The sequence below is a fragment of the Pongo pygmaeus genome, chromosome 23 (genome assembly GCF_028885625.2).
Source record: "Pongo pygmaeus isolate AG05252 chromosome 23, NHGRI_mPonPyg2-v2.0_pri, whole genome shotgun sequence".
In the NCBI taxonomy this organism is placed as follows: Eukaryota; Metazoa; Chordata; class Mammalia; order Primates; family Hominidae; genus Pongo; species Pongo pygmaeus.
The window spans coordinates 33079340-33094296 of record NC_085931.1 but is presented as its reverse complement, the minus strand read 5'-3'; the positions used below and the strand labels follow the sequence as shown (position 1 = coordinate 33094296).

General features: G+C 55.2%; 2 protein-coding genes across 6 annotated transcripts in view; one reads left to right on the top strand and one right to left on the bottom strand.

Annotated features, from left to right (window-relative positions):
• The window catches only part of CDC45 (cell division cycle 45), a 41658-nt gene extending 31641 nt beyond the window's left edge, over positions 1–10017 (top strand). For 2 of the 5 annotated variants that reach the window (XM_063662848.1, XM_054469253.2), the window contains 6 exons: positions 4171–4309; positions 4387–4470; positions 5926–6044; positions 6216–6292; positions 8233–8298; positions 9886–10017. In XM_063662848.1, the coding sequence (XP_063518918.1) occupies positions 4171–4309; positions 4387–4470; positions 5926–6044; positions 6216–6292; positions 8233–8297 (484 nt within the window). In that variant the 3' untranslated portion in view covers position 8298; positions 9886–10017. Of the gene's footprint in view, positions 1–4170; positions 4310–4386; positions 4471–5925; positions 6045–6167; positions 6293–8232; positions 8299–9885 lie in introns of all 5 variants that reach the window. The other 3 variants (XM_063662847.1, XM_054469251.2, XM_054469252.2) reach the window with 2 other exon arrangements.
• A 2398-nt stretch (positions 10018–12415) lies between these two features.
• On the bottom strand, positions 12416–14729 carry CLDN5 (claudin 5). The gene has a single exon (XM_054469246.2). It carries the CDS (start codon positions 13625–13627, stop codon positions 12971–12973), a length of 657 nt encoding a protein of 218 aa, XP_054325221.1. The 5' UTR covers positions 13628–14729; the 3' UTR covers positions 12416–12970.
• Positions 14730–14957: the final 228 nt, after the last annotated feature.

Here is a 14957-nt window from a genome sequence, read left to right as displayed (position 1 = left end):
CGCTCTCGGCTCACTGCAACCTCCGCCTCCTGGGTTCAAGCAATTCTCCTGCCTCAGCCTCCCTAGTAGCTGGGATTACAAGCGCATGCCACCAAGCCCGGCTAATTTTTGTAGTTTTAATAGAGATGGGGTTTCACCATGTTGTTCAGGCTGGTCTTGAACTCCTGACCTCGTGATCCGCCTGCCTCAGCCTCCCAAAGTGCTGGGATTACAGGCATCAGCCACCATGCCCGGCCAATGTCTTTTTATTGTAAATAATGTTCCATTGGATGGATATATTCTATTTCATTTATCCATTCATAAGTTGATGGGCATGTGGTTTGTTTCCACCTGTTGACAATTATGACTAATGCTGCTGTGAACCTGCATGTACAAGTTTTTGTGTAGTCATGTCTTTGTTTCTTTTGGTTATATACCAACATGTGGAAAAGCTGGGTGACATGGTAACACTAGGTTTTGAGGAACTGCCAGATTTTTGAGGAACTGCCAGACTTTTCCACAGCAGCTGCACCATTTTACATTCCCACGAGGAGGGAGGGTTTCAATTTCTTCACATCCTCACCGACACTTGTTATTGTCCATCTTTTGGATTACAGCCATCCTAGTGAGTATGAAGTGGTATCTCGTTATGGTTTTGATTTGCATTTTACTGATGACTAATAGTGTTGAGCATCTTCTCATGTGCTTATTAGTCATTTGTGTATCTTGTTAGGAGAATTGTCTATTCAAGTCCTTTGTCTTTTTTTTTTTTTTTTTTTGAGACAGGGTGTCACTCTGTTGCTCAAGCTGGAGTGCAGTGGTGCAGTCATGGCTCACTGCAGCCTCAAACTCCTTGGCTCAAGCCATCCTCCCACCTCAGCCTCCTGAGTAGGTGGGATTACAGGCATGAGCTACCACACCTGCTAATTTTTAAATTTTTAGTAGAGATGAGGTCTTACCATGTTGCTCAGGCTGGTCTCAAACTCCTGGGCTCAAGCAGTCTTCCAGCCTTGGCCTCCCAAAGCACTGGGATTATAGGTATGAACCACCGTGCCCAGCCTAAAACTTTTATATATTCTACATACAAATCCCTTATCAGATAAGTAATTTGCAAGTATTTTCTCCCATTCTGTAGGCTGACTTTTCACTTTGGCAGTGTCCTGTGAAGTATAAGATTTGTTAATTTTGATGACAAGTTACCTACTTTTTCCTTTGTTTCTTGTGCTTTTGGTGTCATATTTAAGAAACCATTGCCTAACCCAAGGTCATGAAGATTTCACATTATTTTTTCTACTAACACTTTTATAGTTTTAGCCCTTACATTAGGAGTATGATTCACTGGAGTTTTTTTTTGTTTTTTTTGTTTTTTTTTTTTTTTAGACAGGGTCTTACTCTGTCACTTAAGCTGGCGTGCAGTGGCACGATTTCCACTCACTGCAACCTCTGCCTCCCAGGTAGCTGGGACTACAGGCATGTGCCACTGCACCTGGCTAATTTTTGTATTTTTTGTAGAGACATGTTGGTCAGGCTGGGCCCCTTACTCTTTACTATAGTCTCCTTACACTTCAGCAAGGCCCCTTGCTCTTTACCATGCCCCCTTATGCTTTACCAGGCTCCCTTGCTGTTTAACAGGACCCCTTGCTCATTACCAGGACTCCTTGCACTCTAGGGAGGCTCCTTAAACTTTCCCTTGGCCCACTGCACTCGCCTGCTCTTGCATGGGGCAAAACTCTCAGTTTGGGCCGCTGCTCTCCAGTTGCCTGGAGTTTTAAGTCTTCTTAGGTCTCACTACCTCTCGGCTTTCTCTCGCACTGATGTAGATAGTATACCTGTCTGGCTGTTCATGGTCTCTTTTTACCTGCTTACACTTTGGGGTTTGAAGTGTTCCCTTGTTCTCTTAATTTGTTACAAATGTGGGTCCTAGGTTTTTGGTTTTGCAATCTAGTTGCTCTACTTTTATCTAGAAATTTGGGAAAATCCAAAAACTATTTTACCACTGTTGCTGCCATCATCCCAGCATTGATGGGTAGGCTTTAGACATTGTCTACCAACTTCCTGCTATGACAGGAGGATTTATCCCACTCTTGTCCACCTTCCCTCCTGTTGGTACAGTTTTGCCACTATTTTTAACTTCTTTGCAACTTTAACATATTTATGTCTTCTTTCATCACTAGTATCTCGTCTCCCTACTTTGTAAGAAAAGGATATTTAAAACACTCTTAGTCCATTTTGTGTTGCTATAAAGGAATACCTGAGGCTGGGTAATTTATGAAGAGAAAAGGTTTATTTGGCTCATAATTCTGATGGCTGGAACGCTCAAGATTGGGCATCTGCATCTGGTGAGGGCCTCAGACTGCTTCCACTCATGGCAGAAGGGGAGCTGGTGTGTGCAGAGACCATGTGGTAATGGAGGAAGGAAGAGAGAGGAGGAAGGTACTAGGCTCTTTTTAACAACCAGCTGTCACGGGAACTAATAGAGTAAGAACTCACTTACACCCCCTAGCCCCAGGGAGAGCATTCATCTATTCATGAGGGGTCTGCACCCATGACCCAACATTTCCCACTAGACCCCACCTCTAAGATCTTGGATCAGATTTCAACATGAGGTTTTGAGGGGACAAATATCCAAGCTGTAGAAACAGCCTTACTTTGCTCTTCAGCGCTGCTCGGTACTTTCTGAAATTTGTGCTTTTACATTTTCAAGACTGATAACAATTTTGGGTTAGAGAAAAAGATATAAATTGTCTTATCTTTGGTTATAGGTTGATTTTAAAAGTTGAAAGTAAACAGTTTTACTTTATTGTGCTAATAAACTATTCCAGAGACAGTCATGTGTAGTAATAGATGACTATCTGGCACAGCTCTTTGTTTTTCCTGCTGTTTTTAATTGCCTCCTTTATCACATCCATTTTTTTTCTCCTCCAAACTCCTTCCAGCTGTTTTTCTCTGAGCCCCTTTTTGCTGGAGAGTCTGGGGTTCTGTCTTCCCACCACAGCCTGGACCTACAGCTCTCTAGGCCTTCTTTCCACTGTTCCCATGGATGTCCAAATCTTGGCTGTGCCTCTTAGTTTGGTCCAATGTTTCTTGGGATCTTCATCTTTGTTTCATTTACTCCCTCATTAAATTAGAGCACAGTTCTTAAGTAACATTCAAAGAAAGGGCGCATGTGAGATAAACTTTCTGAGTTCTTATATATCTGACAATATCTTTATTTTACTATTTCTTTACTATTCCCCCCACAGAAAACATCCGTGTTTTTTATTCTTGCTTTTCAGGCTTCCTGGAATGATGATGCTCTGTCATTTTTTTGCCTTACATTTTCCATAGCTTTGTCTTGTTATCTATGTTGAGGAAATTTTTCTTGACTTATCCTCCAGACTTGGAGTGGATGTTTTATCTTTTGCAGCTGTTTTAATTTCCATCAACATTTCCTAGTTTTTAACTCTTCCTTTTTCATAGCATCCTGTTCTTGGTTTAGGAATGTAAGAGTTGCGCACATCTCTCTGAAGATACTAATTAGAGTTCATTTTAACTTTCTTTTGTTCTCCAAATTATCTGTTTCCTTCAGGGTTATTTTTTCAGGCCATAGGCATTTCTCAAATGGTCTGATGTCTTTCATATTCAAGAAGGGGATCGTGGACCCTTGGCTCAGCCATGGGTATCTGGGCACAGCTTGCTGGTCATAAGACATCGTTTCACCTTAGCAGGCAGGAGCCAACTGTGACACTTTGGGACTCCCCACTGTAGGGCCCAGAGGCTTTGCTTGAGGATTCTACTTATCCACAGACGGCACATTTCATGTACTCAGAGGGGAGCCTCCCTTTTTGTGAGGGAGAGTAAAAATCTATCTGTTGGGTTTGAGGGGATCCCTTGTCCAACCTCCAGCCCTTGCTCAAGCTTCCCCTGTGTCAGAGTCCTCCTGGGCCTTCAGGATCTTCCCTCTGTTGGCTTTTAGTCTCCTGTCTTCTGATACTTGCACCCCCTCCACCTCTCATTTGCATTGCTGTGGGTTTATACATTTAAAAAAATTCTTTCCTTTCATGTGAAAGAGAACTCAGGAGGGAGAGAAGATAAATTCTTATCCCCAAACCTCTTCCTGAACCAGGAACCAAGCAATCTATTTGTGACTTTGGTATTTTACCAAGAGTTCCTGACAAGCACCACCAAAGCCATGTGTCTGCCCTGTTACAGGAGTAACCTGGACAAGCTGTACCATGGCCTGGAACTCGCCAAGAAGCAGCTGCGAGCCACCCAGCAGACCATTGCCAGCTGCCTTTGCACCAACCTCGTCATCTCCCAGGGGCCTTTCCTGTACTGCTCTCTCATGGAGGTCAGGCTTCCCACAGAGCACGGGCGCCTGGTCACAGCACCAGTGGCTTCGTCTGACCATCTGTCTCGCCTCCGCAGGGCACTCCAGATGTCATGCTGTTCTCTAGGCCGGCATCCCTAAGCCTGCTCAGCAAACACCTGCTCAAGTCCTTTGTGTGTTCGGTGAGGGGCCAGGCGGGTGCTGTGGGTACAGGAGGGCAGGTGCTTGGAGAGCTCCCTGGACAGGGAGTTAGATGCTGGCCTTGGCGTGCCTGTGGCTGTTGACCAGCTGCAAGGTCTAGGCACATCCATTACTTTTTCTGAGCTGTCTTTTTCTCAGCTGACCCCTAGGAACCTTCCAGTTCTCTCAAGCTCTGATTCATCACTGGCTGTCTAAGTCACTCAGACAAGTAGGGAGGGGCCCTTGCAGAGTGAACAGGGCTGGGGCTTGTGTCCTATTGTTGAAGGTCAGGGAAAGCGGGATGGTTGTAGCACCGACTGGCTTCCCAGCAACAGCTTGTCCACTAGGCTGATTTCCTGTGCCTGGCTTTGTCTTCTGTGTGGCCTAACCCCCTCTTTGCGTTGGCATGGAACACACTCCTAACTTGGCTGGCTTTAGGACAGGGGTCCTCACCTAGCCAACATGGGGCTCCTCCCAGATGTGACATTTCAATAATTAAGAGTTTATGCTGGGGGCTATTTCAAACAAAATGTGCTAACAGGAAGTTGAACTTTTCTTTTGCTGCTGAACTAACCAGTAAAATGATGACAGATGACATGTGTTCTATCAACCAGGTAATGTCAAAGATAAACTAGGGACAGAGCATGGGCCTTGACGTCCTCTAGGCTGTGTTCAAAGATCAGCCTCCTCATTTGCCAGTTGTGTGACGTGAAGTAGATGATCTGACCTGAGCCTCAGTTTCCTCATCCGTGAAATGGGTGAACACATACCCACTTTACAGGATCCATTCGTTTACGAGACATGTATTGAACATCCACCACCTGCCCAGCCCTGTTGTGGAGTGACTGCCCATCCTGGTGCACATCCTGGGACACCCCTCAGTCCTAGACACACCAGGAATACTGGTCACCTGGGCTGTAGGGTGTGGGTGCAGCAGACACAGCAGAGAAGGAAACCCTAAACCTTTATCCTGAAGGAGCGTGCTGGCGAGGGGGGACGAGGAGTGGCAGCTGTGGTTAAGATGAGGGGATGTGCTGCCAGGGGATGGAGCAGGACGAGGCAGGGTGGGCTGGGGCCTCCTGGAGAAGGTGGCAGCTGCCGCAGGACCTGAAGGAGGTGAGGGAGAGGATAGCGGGGCAGGCCTCCTGCAACAAACAGCCAAGGGGCAGTGGGGCTAGGCTGGTAGACAAGGAGGCTCGGGGACACAGCATCACAGCCACAGTACCATGCTGTGGGTACGGGAGGGCAGGTGCTTGGAGAGCTCCCTGGACTGGGAGTTAGACGCTGGCCTTGGGCATCTAACTTGGGGTGGTTGGGTGGGGACCAAGGCGTCTCCTGGTGACAGCGTCCCTGGAGGCTTTGGGGAGTGGAGCGACTGGGCGCTGTCGGGCTCTGGGCTCTGAGTGTTGAGCTGGGGCCCACCATACCCTGACGTAGGGTGCTCTCCGACTCCATAGACAAAGAACCGGCGCTGCAAGCTGCTGCCCCTGGTGATGGCTGCCCCCCTGAGCGTGGAGCATGGCACAGTGACCGTGGTGGGCATCCCCCCGGAGACCGACAGCTCGGACAGGAAGAAGTGAGCAGCTTCCACTTGTCCTGGGACTGGAGGGTCGGGGGTGTTGGGGTTGTCAGCTTATTAGCCCTGCTGAGTAGAGTGGTATTTGCCTCTAGTGTCTGTCCTGGGGTGGGGGGTGGGAAGGGTCCATTGCAGGCAGCCTGGCCCCCGACATGTCTTGTGTGTCAGCAGCTTTTTTGGGAGGGCGTTTGAGAAGGCAGCGGAAAGCACCAGCTCCCGGATGCTGCACAACCATTTTGACCTCTCAGGTGAGAGTCTCCTGCCACTCTGCCACACTTTCCCACCTGACCCTTTGAGGCTACTGCAGGCCCTGGAACTAAGCAAGTTGGCATGGCTGGAGGAGCCTGGCCAGCAGCCCTCTTGACCTTCCAGATCTGGCCCTGGGACAGGCTACTGCTGGTGGCTTAGGGAGCTCTGGTGAACCTCAGGCCCCTTAGGGGGAAAAAGTGTTTCCCAGAGAATGACTGGCCTGGCTGTGGCCTTACAGCTAGTGCTAAGGATCACTTTCCCAGCAAGCCTAGGGGACTGGCCACCAGGGCCCCTGGGCCCCGATCTCACCTGTCAGGGTTGGGTTGTTTCTGTTTCATGGGGTGAGGGAACAGCAGGGCCCATGATGACCCAGGACACCAACCTGTGCTGCGCCAGCCACCTCTCCACAGGCCGGGGTGTGTGTCGTGATAGGTGCTACCTGTGAGACGGCTGGGACACCAGCCCCACCTGTGTGTCAGATGAGCCCAGAATGGATGGGCCTGCCCGCCCGCTGCTTCCCCAGCACCAGCACGGAACATGGTTCACATTCGGCTGTGTTGGCATTCTAATTATTGTTGACAGGTTTTAAAGTAAAACAGAGTTATTGATATTTCACCCCGGGTTAGTTTGCTAAAGCTGCCATAACAAAGTGCCACAGACAGGGTGGCTTCAACCACGTGTCTCCTCCCAGTCCTAGAGGAGAGAAGGCCCAGGTCAAGGCGGGGCAGGGCTGGCTTCTCCTCAGGCCTCTCTCCTTGGCTCACACAGATGCCCACCTTCTTACTGTGTCCTCACATGGTCTTTCCTCTGCATACCTTCCTGGTGTCTGTGTCCAAACCGCTTCATCTTCCAAGGACACCAGACAGATTGGATTAGAGCCCACCCTAACAACCCCATTTGAACTTAATTACCGCAGTCACATTCTAAGGTCCTGGGGGTAAGGCCTTCAACATAGAGATGTGGGGGAGACCGTTCAGCTCATAACGCCCTCAGTACTTCCCGCACCTCTGAGAAAGGACATTTTCTTGCCTCATCGCCACGGATTCCTCAACAATGATAGACACTGTCATGGGAGATCCAGACTTTGTTGAAGTGGCCTCAGCCATCTCAGAGCTGCCTTCCTTGAGCCAGACCCAGCCATGGCTGTGGCACTGTGTGGCATTGGTTCACCCCGCACAGCAGCCCCTGCTAACTCTTTCGTGCCTGTGATGTGGGAGAGGTGGATGGACACCCACTGGCCTGCAGAATATCTGGCCTTCAATATACAGGGAGGATTCGGGCTGGGAACTGCTTGGTTTCCCTGAGGGTGGAGAGCCAGGGGTGAGGGTGCAGAGTGGGCCATGTCTAGTGCCCACCTGCGTGGGCTGGGTCTGGGGCTCTCGGGGCTGTGGCTGGCAGCATAGATGGCTCCCAGGGCCAGGCCAGCCCCATCCTGGGGCCTGGTTTTGCTTTATGGTGAGGGTCTGGGTGCTCAGCTGAGCCTGAGGGCCCTGTGAGATATGGGCAGTTTGCACCATGTCCCCTTGTGCAGAAGAGAACACTGAAGCCGAGGAATTGGCCAGAGTGCGGCCAAAAGTGGCCTGCCCCACCCAAGGACTTCCACAACCCACTCTGGGGATGGGGGTTCATGCCAGCTGGGGTGGGCAGGCCCGTCTTTGTCCAGGTCTGTAGGGCCCCTCCCTGTGTCCCCTCTATTGTCTTCCCGGGGTGGAGTTCTCCCTGCAGGCCCCAGCCCTGACCTCTCTAGCAGTGCAGACAGCAGTTGTGAAGATGAAGTACAGTGAGACAGACACAACCACTGAGTGCAGAATACCACAGGCCGGGAGGAGCCGCGCACTTTGGAATGCGGGTGGAGGGCAGGCAGCGGAGGGGAGTTCTGTGCCCTGCCTTGTGTTCCCACTACTCCCTTCTCACGGCTGTTTTTCTTTCATTACTTCAGTAATTGAACTGAAAGCTGAGGATCGGAGCAAGTTTCTGGACGCACTCATCTCCCTCCTGTCCTAGGGTGAGTTACAGGGGTTCTGCAGGGGCGGCTGCAGCTGCCCCCTCAGAGCCCGACCCTGATGCCCTGCTCTGTCCTCCCTCAACGGAGGCTTTTACTTGGGTTTCAGACCGAAGCAGGGTTCTTGAGATTGGAGCCAACACATTTTTCCCAAGCACATCTGTCCTTAGGCTGCCAGCAGGGCCACAATGGGGCATTTTGAGGCAGCTAATTTCATTAAGCCCCTGCGATCCCTTCAGAAAGAGCTGGTATTCACCCTCTGCTGACCACACTCGGGCTGGGCATCGCGTGTGACAACATGTCACACACAGACTTCCTGGTGCTGCCCTCGAAGGCCACCTGGAGCCTCCTGTCCCACAGCCTTCGTGTCAGGCGCTGGGCAAGAGCCTGCAGAGCAGCCATCCGGGCTTTTGTGTGCTTGGCTCATGAGAAAGCAAAGCTGTTGGCAGCCACTTAGCTGGGAATTCCAAAGCGCCGGTTCTGCTGGGGCCTTCACCAGCACACAGCTGTCCTGAAGGCCCCATTGGGATTCCCTGGCAGGTCACTGTCCCGGGACACCTCCCACTGCCCCATGTGCTACGTTTTTCTTAAGGGTTCCCAGGAAATAGGCCTGCCTTGTATCTTTGTGACTATCTCTCAGCCCAGGTTCCCCACAGGGAATGCCACATCCAGCCCTGCATCTCCCGGAGCCCTAGCCTGGAGGCTGCGGCTGTGGCAGATGGGCCCTGCCAAGACTCTGTTGCAGGAGGTCCCTCGGGCCAGGCCTGGGGTCCTCCCCACTCTCCCATCCGTCCGTCCATCCATCTGTCCATCCCTCCAGGGGCAAGCACCTGTTCTCCTGTTGGGGCTGGAGTGGGGGTTTCTGCTGACAACAGCATAGGGGGCCTCAGGGACCCCACAGTTCCTCTCAGGGTGGCCTGGGCTACATGGGGCCCATTTGGGGGGAGGGGCTCTGAGTCAGACCCTTGGGGTTTTTGGCAAGTTCTGTAGGCTCATCAGCAGTGACCTTGGGCCAGCCACCTAATCAGGCTCAGCCTGTTTCCTCATCCAAAAATGGGGCCCACTCTCTCCTTAGATGATGAGTGTGTGAGCATCACAGGACTGCATAGGGTGGGGCGGAGGCAGAGGTGGGGCGGAGGCAGAGGTGGGGCTCTCCGGCAGTGGAGTGGGTGCTAGAGGCAAACCCCTCCCCTGCAGCCTGCTTGGTGATGATGTTATGCTGCTGTGTGTCCTTCCACTGAGGCAGCGGCACAGGTGGCCTGGGCCAGGAGGGCTGAGCAGCCGAGTGCCGAGGGATGGAGGGAGAGACCCCATGGGAGGGTGCCAGGGGGCTGGCTGAGCAGCTGGGCAGGGTCCGTGAGATGAGAAGGTGCCCGGGCTAGCGGGCAGGAGCTCTGATGTAGGACAGCTCAGCCCAGACAAGGGGTGCTATGAGGACAGCAGGGGCCTCCGAGTCTGGGGTGGCCTCACCCCCACAAGCAGTCCTGGCTACTCAGCAGCACTACCCAGAGGGAACGCCTGGGCAGTTTGTTTAATTTGGTGGCACATCAACATTGTTTGAAACTTGTTTTTTCTTGTTTTCTTTTCTAGAATTTGATTCTTCCGGAATGACCTTCTTATTTATGTAACTGGCTTTCATTTAGATTGTAAGTTATGGACATGATTTGAGATGTAGGAGCCATTTTTTATTAAATAAAATGCTTATTTTAGGCTCCGTCCCCATTATGGCTCTGGTCTCGAGGCCAGTGCTTGAGTGTGCCCTGAGCCTTCTGTGGGTCCTGGGCCCCAGGAGCCCTCAGCGCCTGGCAGGAAATTAGCATGGGGATTGGCCCCAAGGACAAGATCTCCTCACTCTGTCCTCCAGGCCCTCTGGGTGGCAGGGGACAGAGGTCAGGACCCCTCGGCATCCCCACCTCCTCATAGCACCTGCACCGGCCATTGCCTGGTGGTGCCAGCCAGCACCTGGTTCTGTCCACCTACCACTTCCTCCGGTCCACCTGGCCTCAGCCACATAGCAAGTCCACCCTCTCAGCCATCCCTCCACCCGTGGGTTTCACCATCCAGCACTCTTTTCCAGGTCTTTGAAGGCAGGAGTGATTTGGGTAGGTTTTAAGTCAGTGGGGAAAAGCTCAGAAAGAGTGGCCTGGAAAAGAGCACACAGGTAGGTAGGGCTGGTCTTGGTGCAGCCCTTGGCAAAGGGCAGTGTGCACAAAAGGGTAAGAGCTGGACTGGAGGCTGGGCCCCTCCCCTCACCTCTGGTGGTTTGCACAGCTTCCTGGGGCCCTTGAGCTGCCCACCCTGGCCATTTGGGAAAGTTCAAAGGCTGTGCAGCTGCGTTTCCATGCCCTTTCTTTCCTTTTTTTGAGACAGAGTCTCACTCTGTCACCAGACTGGAGTGCAGTTGGTGTGATCTCGGCACACTGCAACCTCTGCCTCCCGAGTTCAAGTGGTTCTCCTGTCTCAGCCTCCCGAGTAGCTGGGATTACAGGCACGCGCCACCACACCCAGCTAATTTTTGTATTTTTAGTAGAGACGGGTGTCACCATGTTGGCCAGGATGGTCTTGATGTCTTGACCTTGTGATCCGCCCACCTCGGCCTCCCAAAGTGCTGGGATTACAGGCGTGAGCTACCGTGCCCAGCCCCGTGCCTTTCCTTTCTTAGGAAAGCCCTCCCAGGCAGCCGTGGGCCTCGGCTTCTGAGCAAACACACCAGACCTGGTACTACCCAGCCCCAGTGGCCAAGTGCAAGAGTGTAAGGACCATTGTTTTCGGCTGTGCCCAGGGCCACAGCTCTGGGATCACACACTCCCAAGCTTGGGGACCATTCTTGGTCCCTGTTGTACAGGCCCAGGTGGGGCACAGGTCAGGCCTGCTGAGGACCTCTGCACCGTGGGACCCCTCTCCCTGTAACTCATCCCACCAGCTGGTTCCACAGCAGCTCCCAGGAAGCTGCCACACATTCCAGCAGCTGCCCTAAGCCACTCTGAGCCTGCATTCTTGGGGTTCTCCCACTGCTCCATGATGGTAGCCTGGCCAGACCTAGGAGACTCCCTGTCACTGGATGTGGCCCAGACATTTCTGGGCAGGGCCCCCAAGGCCAGTTTGGGGCAGATGCCAAGTCTCCCTTCCGGCTGGGCTTAGAGCTCTTCCCTGCAGCATGCCCCCTTCATCAGCTGCTCTCTTCTGCTTCTAGCTTTATGTCAAAAGTTAAAAATGTGTTAATTCAAAGTGCCTAGAACAAGGCTAAAAACAATGAGCTCTCAGTGGCTATGTGAGATGGCTCTGGACCCCTCCATTCTGAGGTGCCTGGCAGGGGCCAGCACTGACTCCCAGGCCACACAGCCCCTGGAGGAGGAAGGTTACCCAGAGTGCCCCCAGCAGGGGCTGGCACAGGTGCTGGTTGTGAGCACCATTCTGGGCAGGCTGCCAGGCCAGCAGGGTGGGCACAGGCTCTGTAGGGAGCTACGCCGGGACTGGCAGAGGAGCCAGAACGAGGGGCTAGAGCCAAGCTGCAGTACTCTGGGCAACCAGCTGCCAGCACCTCCTCCCATGGCAACCCTACTGTTGACTGGCGCGTCCTGCATTCACCCCTGTTCCTGCCCCACCCACCATTAGAAAGGGCCTGGTCGGGGATTCTACAAACCTCTGTGGCCACTTCATGGGACTTGGGACTAGGCAAGCCCTGAGAGGGCAGTGGAAAACCTCGCCCTGTGCTGTGTGGGGCTTGGCCCTTTCTGGGAGAAGCCAGCGGCCTGGCTGCTCACCCCTAGCACTTGCCACATCACAGGACCCCCACTCACCAGCCTGTGTTGAGGGCGCTTCACCCCGCATCTTCTGCTGGGGTCTGCCGCTGCCCCCGCCCCTGTCCCATCCCGGGCCCCAGGGCCCCATGATGCAGCAGCTCTTCTGACTGCAGATCCCGCCTTTCTGGGCTGTAGTAAGTGGTGGCTGTGTCTCCCACCTGGTGGGAAGGTGGCAGGGAGGATGGGGAAAAGGGCCCCAGCCTCCAGCCCTGGAAGGAGATCTCCACAGGAGTCCTTGGGAGGGCGGGGCTGGTGGGTGATGAATGGGGCTGCTGGACATGGAAGATGGCTGGACAGAGAACAGGACACAGGTGGGAGAGAGTTCAAACCATTTACTAAGCAGATTCTTGGCCTTCCCACTCCCGCCCGCTCTCAAGCTCTGGTGCCCACAAGCCTTGCCTGGGGAGATGCTGGAGTGAGACCGGGAGGTCCAGGCCAAGTCACTGGTCCCTGGGCTTGGGCCCTGCCGATGGAGTAAAGACCAGCTGTACACATCTCTCCGGTGGGGGCCCTGGGCTCTCCATCCGCCCCTCCGAAGTCAGCAGGAGCCTCTGGGAAGTAAAGCAGCAGCCAAGACCCCCAGCGTCTTGGAGGGGAAGCGAAATCCTCAGTCAGACACCCGCTCTGCCTATGGAAACAGCGCCGCGCACAGAAAAGGAAACTGTTCAGTCCGTCTGTTAAGGGCAGGGCCCGGCTGGTGGCAGGAGAAAGCCAGCTGCGGGCGCAGGCAGGAGCCGCGCAGAGCCGGACGTTCCGCGGAGCCTGCGCGCCGCGCTACCCGGCGGAAGCCGCGGTCCATGCGGGGTCCCCCAGGCTTATCCAACGCCTCGCAGGCGTGGCTGGCAGGAGGGGCCCCGCCGTGCCCAGCGCCCTCAGACGTAATTCTTCTTGTCGTAGTCGCCGGTGGCCGTGGGCCGCCGCGGCGCTGAGTACTTCACGGGGAAGCTGAGGTCGGGACGGCCGGTGCAGACCCAGGCACCGCAGCACAAGAGGCAGCCGCCTACCAGGAGCAGCGCGGTGGCCGCCCAGCCGATGTACAGCGCTGCGCCCAGCTCGTACTTCTGCGACACGGGCACAGACGGGTCGTAGAACTCGCGGACGACAATGTTGGCGAACCAGCAGAGTGGCACGAGCGCCAGCAGCCCGCAAAGCAGGTAGAGCACGCCTCCCGTGAGGGCCACGCGCGCCTTGGCCGGGCCCGGGGCTACGCAGGTGGTGCACTGCGCGCCCGCCAGGGTCACGAAGAGCGCAACGAACGCCAGCAACACGGCGCTCACAGTGAGCGCCCGCGCCGCCTGCACCTCGGTGCTCAGAGCCAGCACCGAGTCGTACACCTTGCACTGCATGTGCCCCGTGCTCTGCACCACGCACGACATCCACAGCCCCTTCCAGGTGGTCTGCGCCGTCACGATATTGTGGTCCAGGAAGGCGGTCACCTGCCACATGGGCAGCCCGCACGCCAGGATCAGACCCCCCCAGCCCACCAGGCACAGCACCAGGCCCAGGATCTCCAGCGCTGCGGACCCCATGGCTAGAGGCGAGACGCGCACCCGAAGGCCCGCAGAACCCCCAAGGCCGTGCTGCGCGGCGCCCTGGGTGGGCCCTGGTGCCTTTGTGCCCGCGCTCCCGGCTCTTGGCCCCAGTCCGTTTGCCCCGCGGGTCTGTCGCACCTCCTAGGTCTGCCAGCTCCTGCCGGGGGGTACCCTCTTTGAAGGTTCGGGGGCGGATTCTGTCCCCCGGGCCCGGCCCCCCGGCCTGAAGCAGCCAATCCGTGCGCGGGCCGTCGTCCCGCAGCCAATCACAGAGCCTCTGGCAGCTGAAGTTAGGGAAACAACGGCTCTTGAGGGGTAGCTGAGGGCGTGGGACCGCTCCCCGCCCGGCCGCCGCCCCCAGCCCCACCCGCCGTTGTCCTAGTCGCGGCGGAGCGCATTCTGGGCTGGCCTAGGGCGTGCTTCTTGGGCCGCCTCCCTGCGTGTCCCGGCCCCGTCACTTCAGAAGGCGCTCGACCCCCCAGCCTGCACCACCCCGTCCATTCCCACATCCCCGACTGAGCCGGGTGGTCTCTTCCACCCGAGCCAGCTCCACTTCTCTGACCAAGGTTTGCAGAAGCCGTAGAGGCCCTCGTAGGGGGGCTCTCCAGAAAGCCCGCCCCTGAGTCCAAGCCCCACCCAGGCCCTTTCTGGCAATCTCACTCTCCAGCCCCGCTCTGAGTCCCGGCACTGTCTCTCTCATCCCATGGCAAAAGGAGAGGCCAGGCAGGTGTGTGGAGGTCAGGCCCAGGGCCCCAGCCTCACCCCCCATGCCACTCACTGCCTCTCTGGAGCCTGAGTCTCTGGCACAAAGCGGTGGCACAGGGGCTTTCCCCCTGCCTGGCGACCTCCACTCTCCCAAGCCGCAGGGGCTTCTCAGACCTCTCAATCTTCACAGGGGCTGCTCCTCTTCCTGCGGTACTGCCCGCACCCCATCCTTGGGGGTCCAGCTCAGGTGACACCACTTCAGGAAGTTCCCAGTGACCCAGCACACTGGGTGTACACCCAGGGGCAGTGGTGGCCCCAGGCCTAGCAGCCTGCTCTGGCCTTCAGACAGGAGAGACAAAGGGACACGGAGGGGCTGTGCCCTGCCCTCCCACCAGTGGCGATGGTGTCCCTGGCACCCCAGCCCCCAGGCCACCCTCCGGAAGCCAACTTGGAGCTTCCTGGCCAGGAGGAAGAGCCCCCATCCTTGCTGGAGGAGGGAGGCGCGGGATTTCCGGGCATTCTTCTGCACAATGGCCCAGCCATTTCTCGAAAGGTCCGCTGGGGTGGACACTCCGGGCCCCCTGAGGCTCAGGTGGGGGCACCAGGCTCCCAAACCCACAGC

Bases quoted from the DNA above. Each gene is read 5' to 3' on its own strand.
- CLDN5 (XM_054469246.2), bottom strand. From the start codon at position 13,627: ATGGGGTCCGCAGCGCTGGAGATCCTGGGCCTGGTGCTGTGCCTGGTG.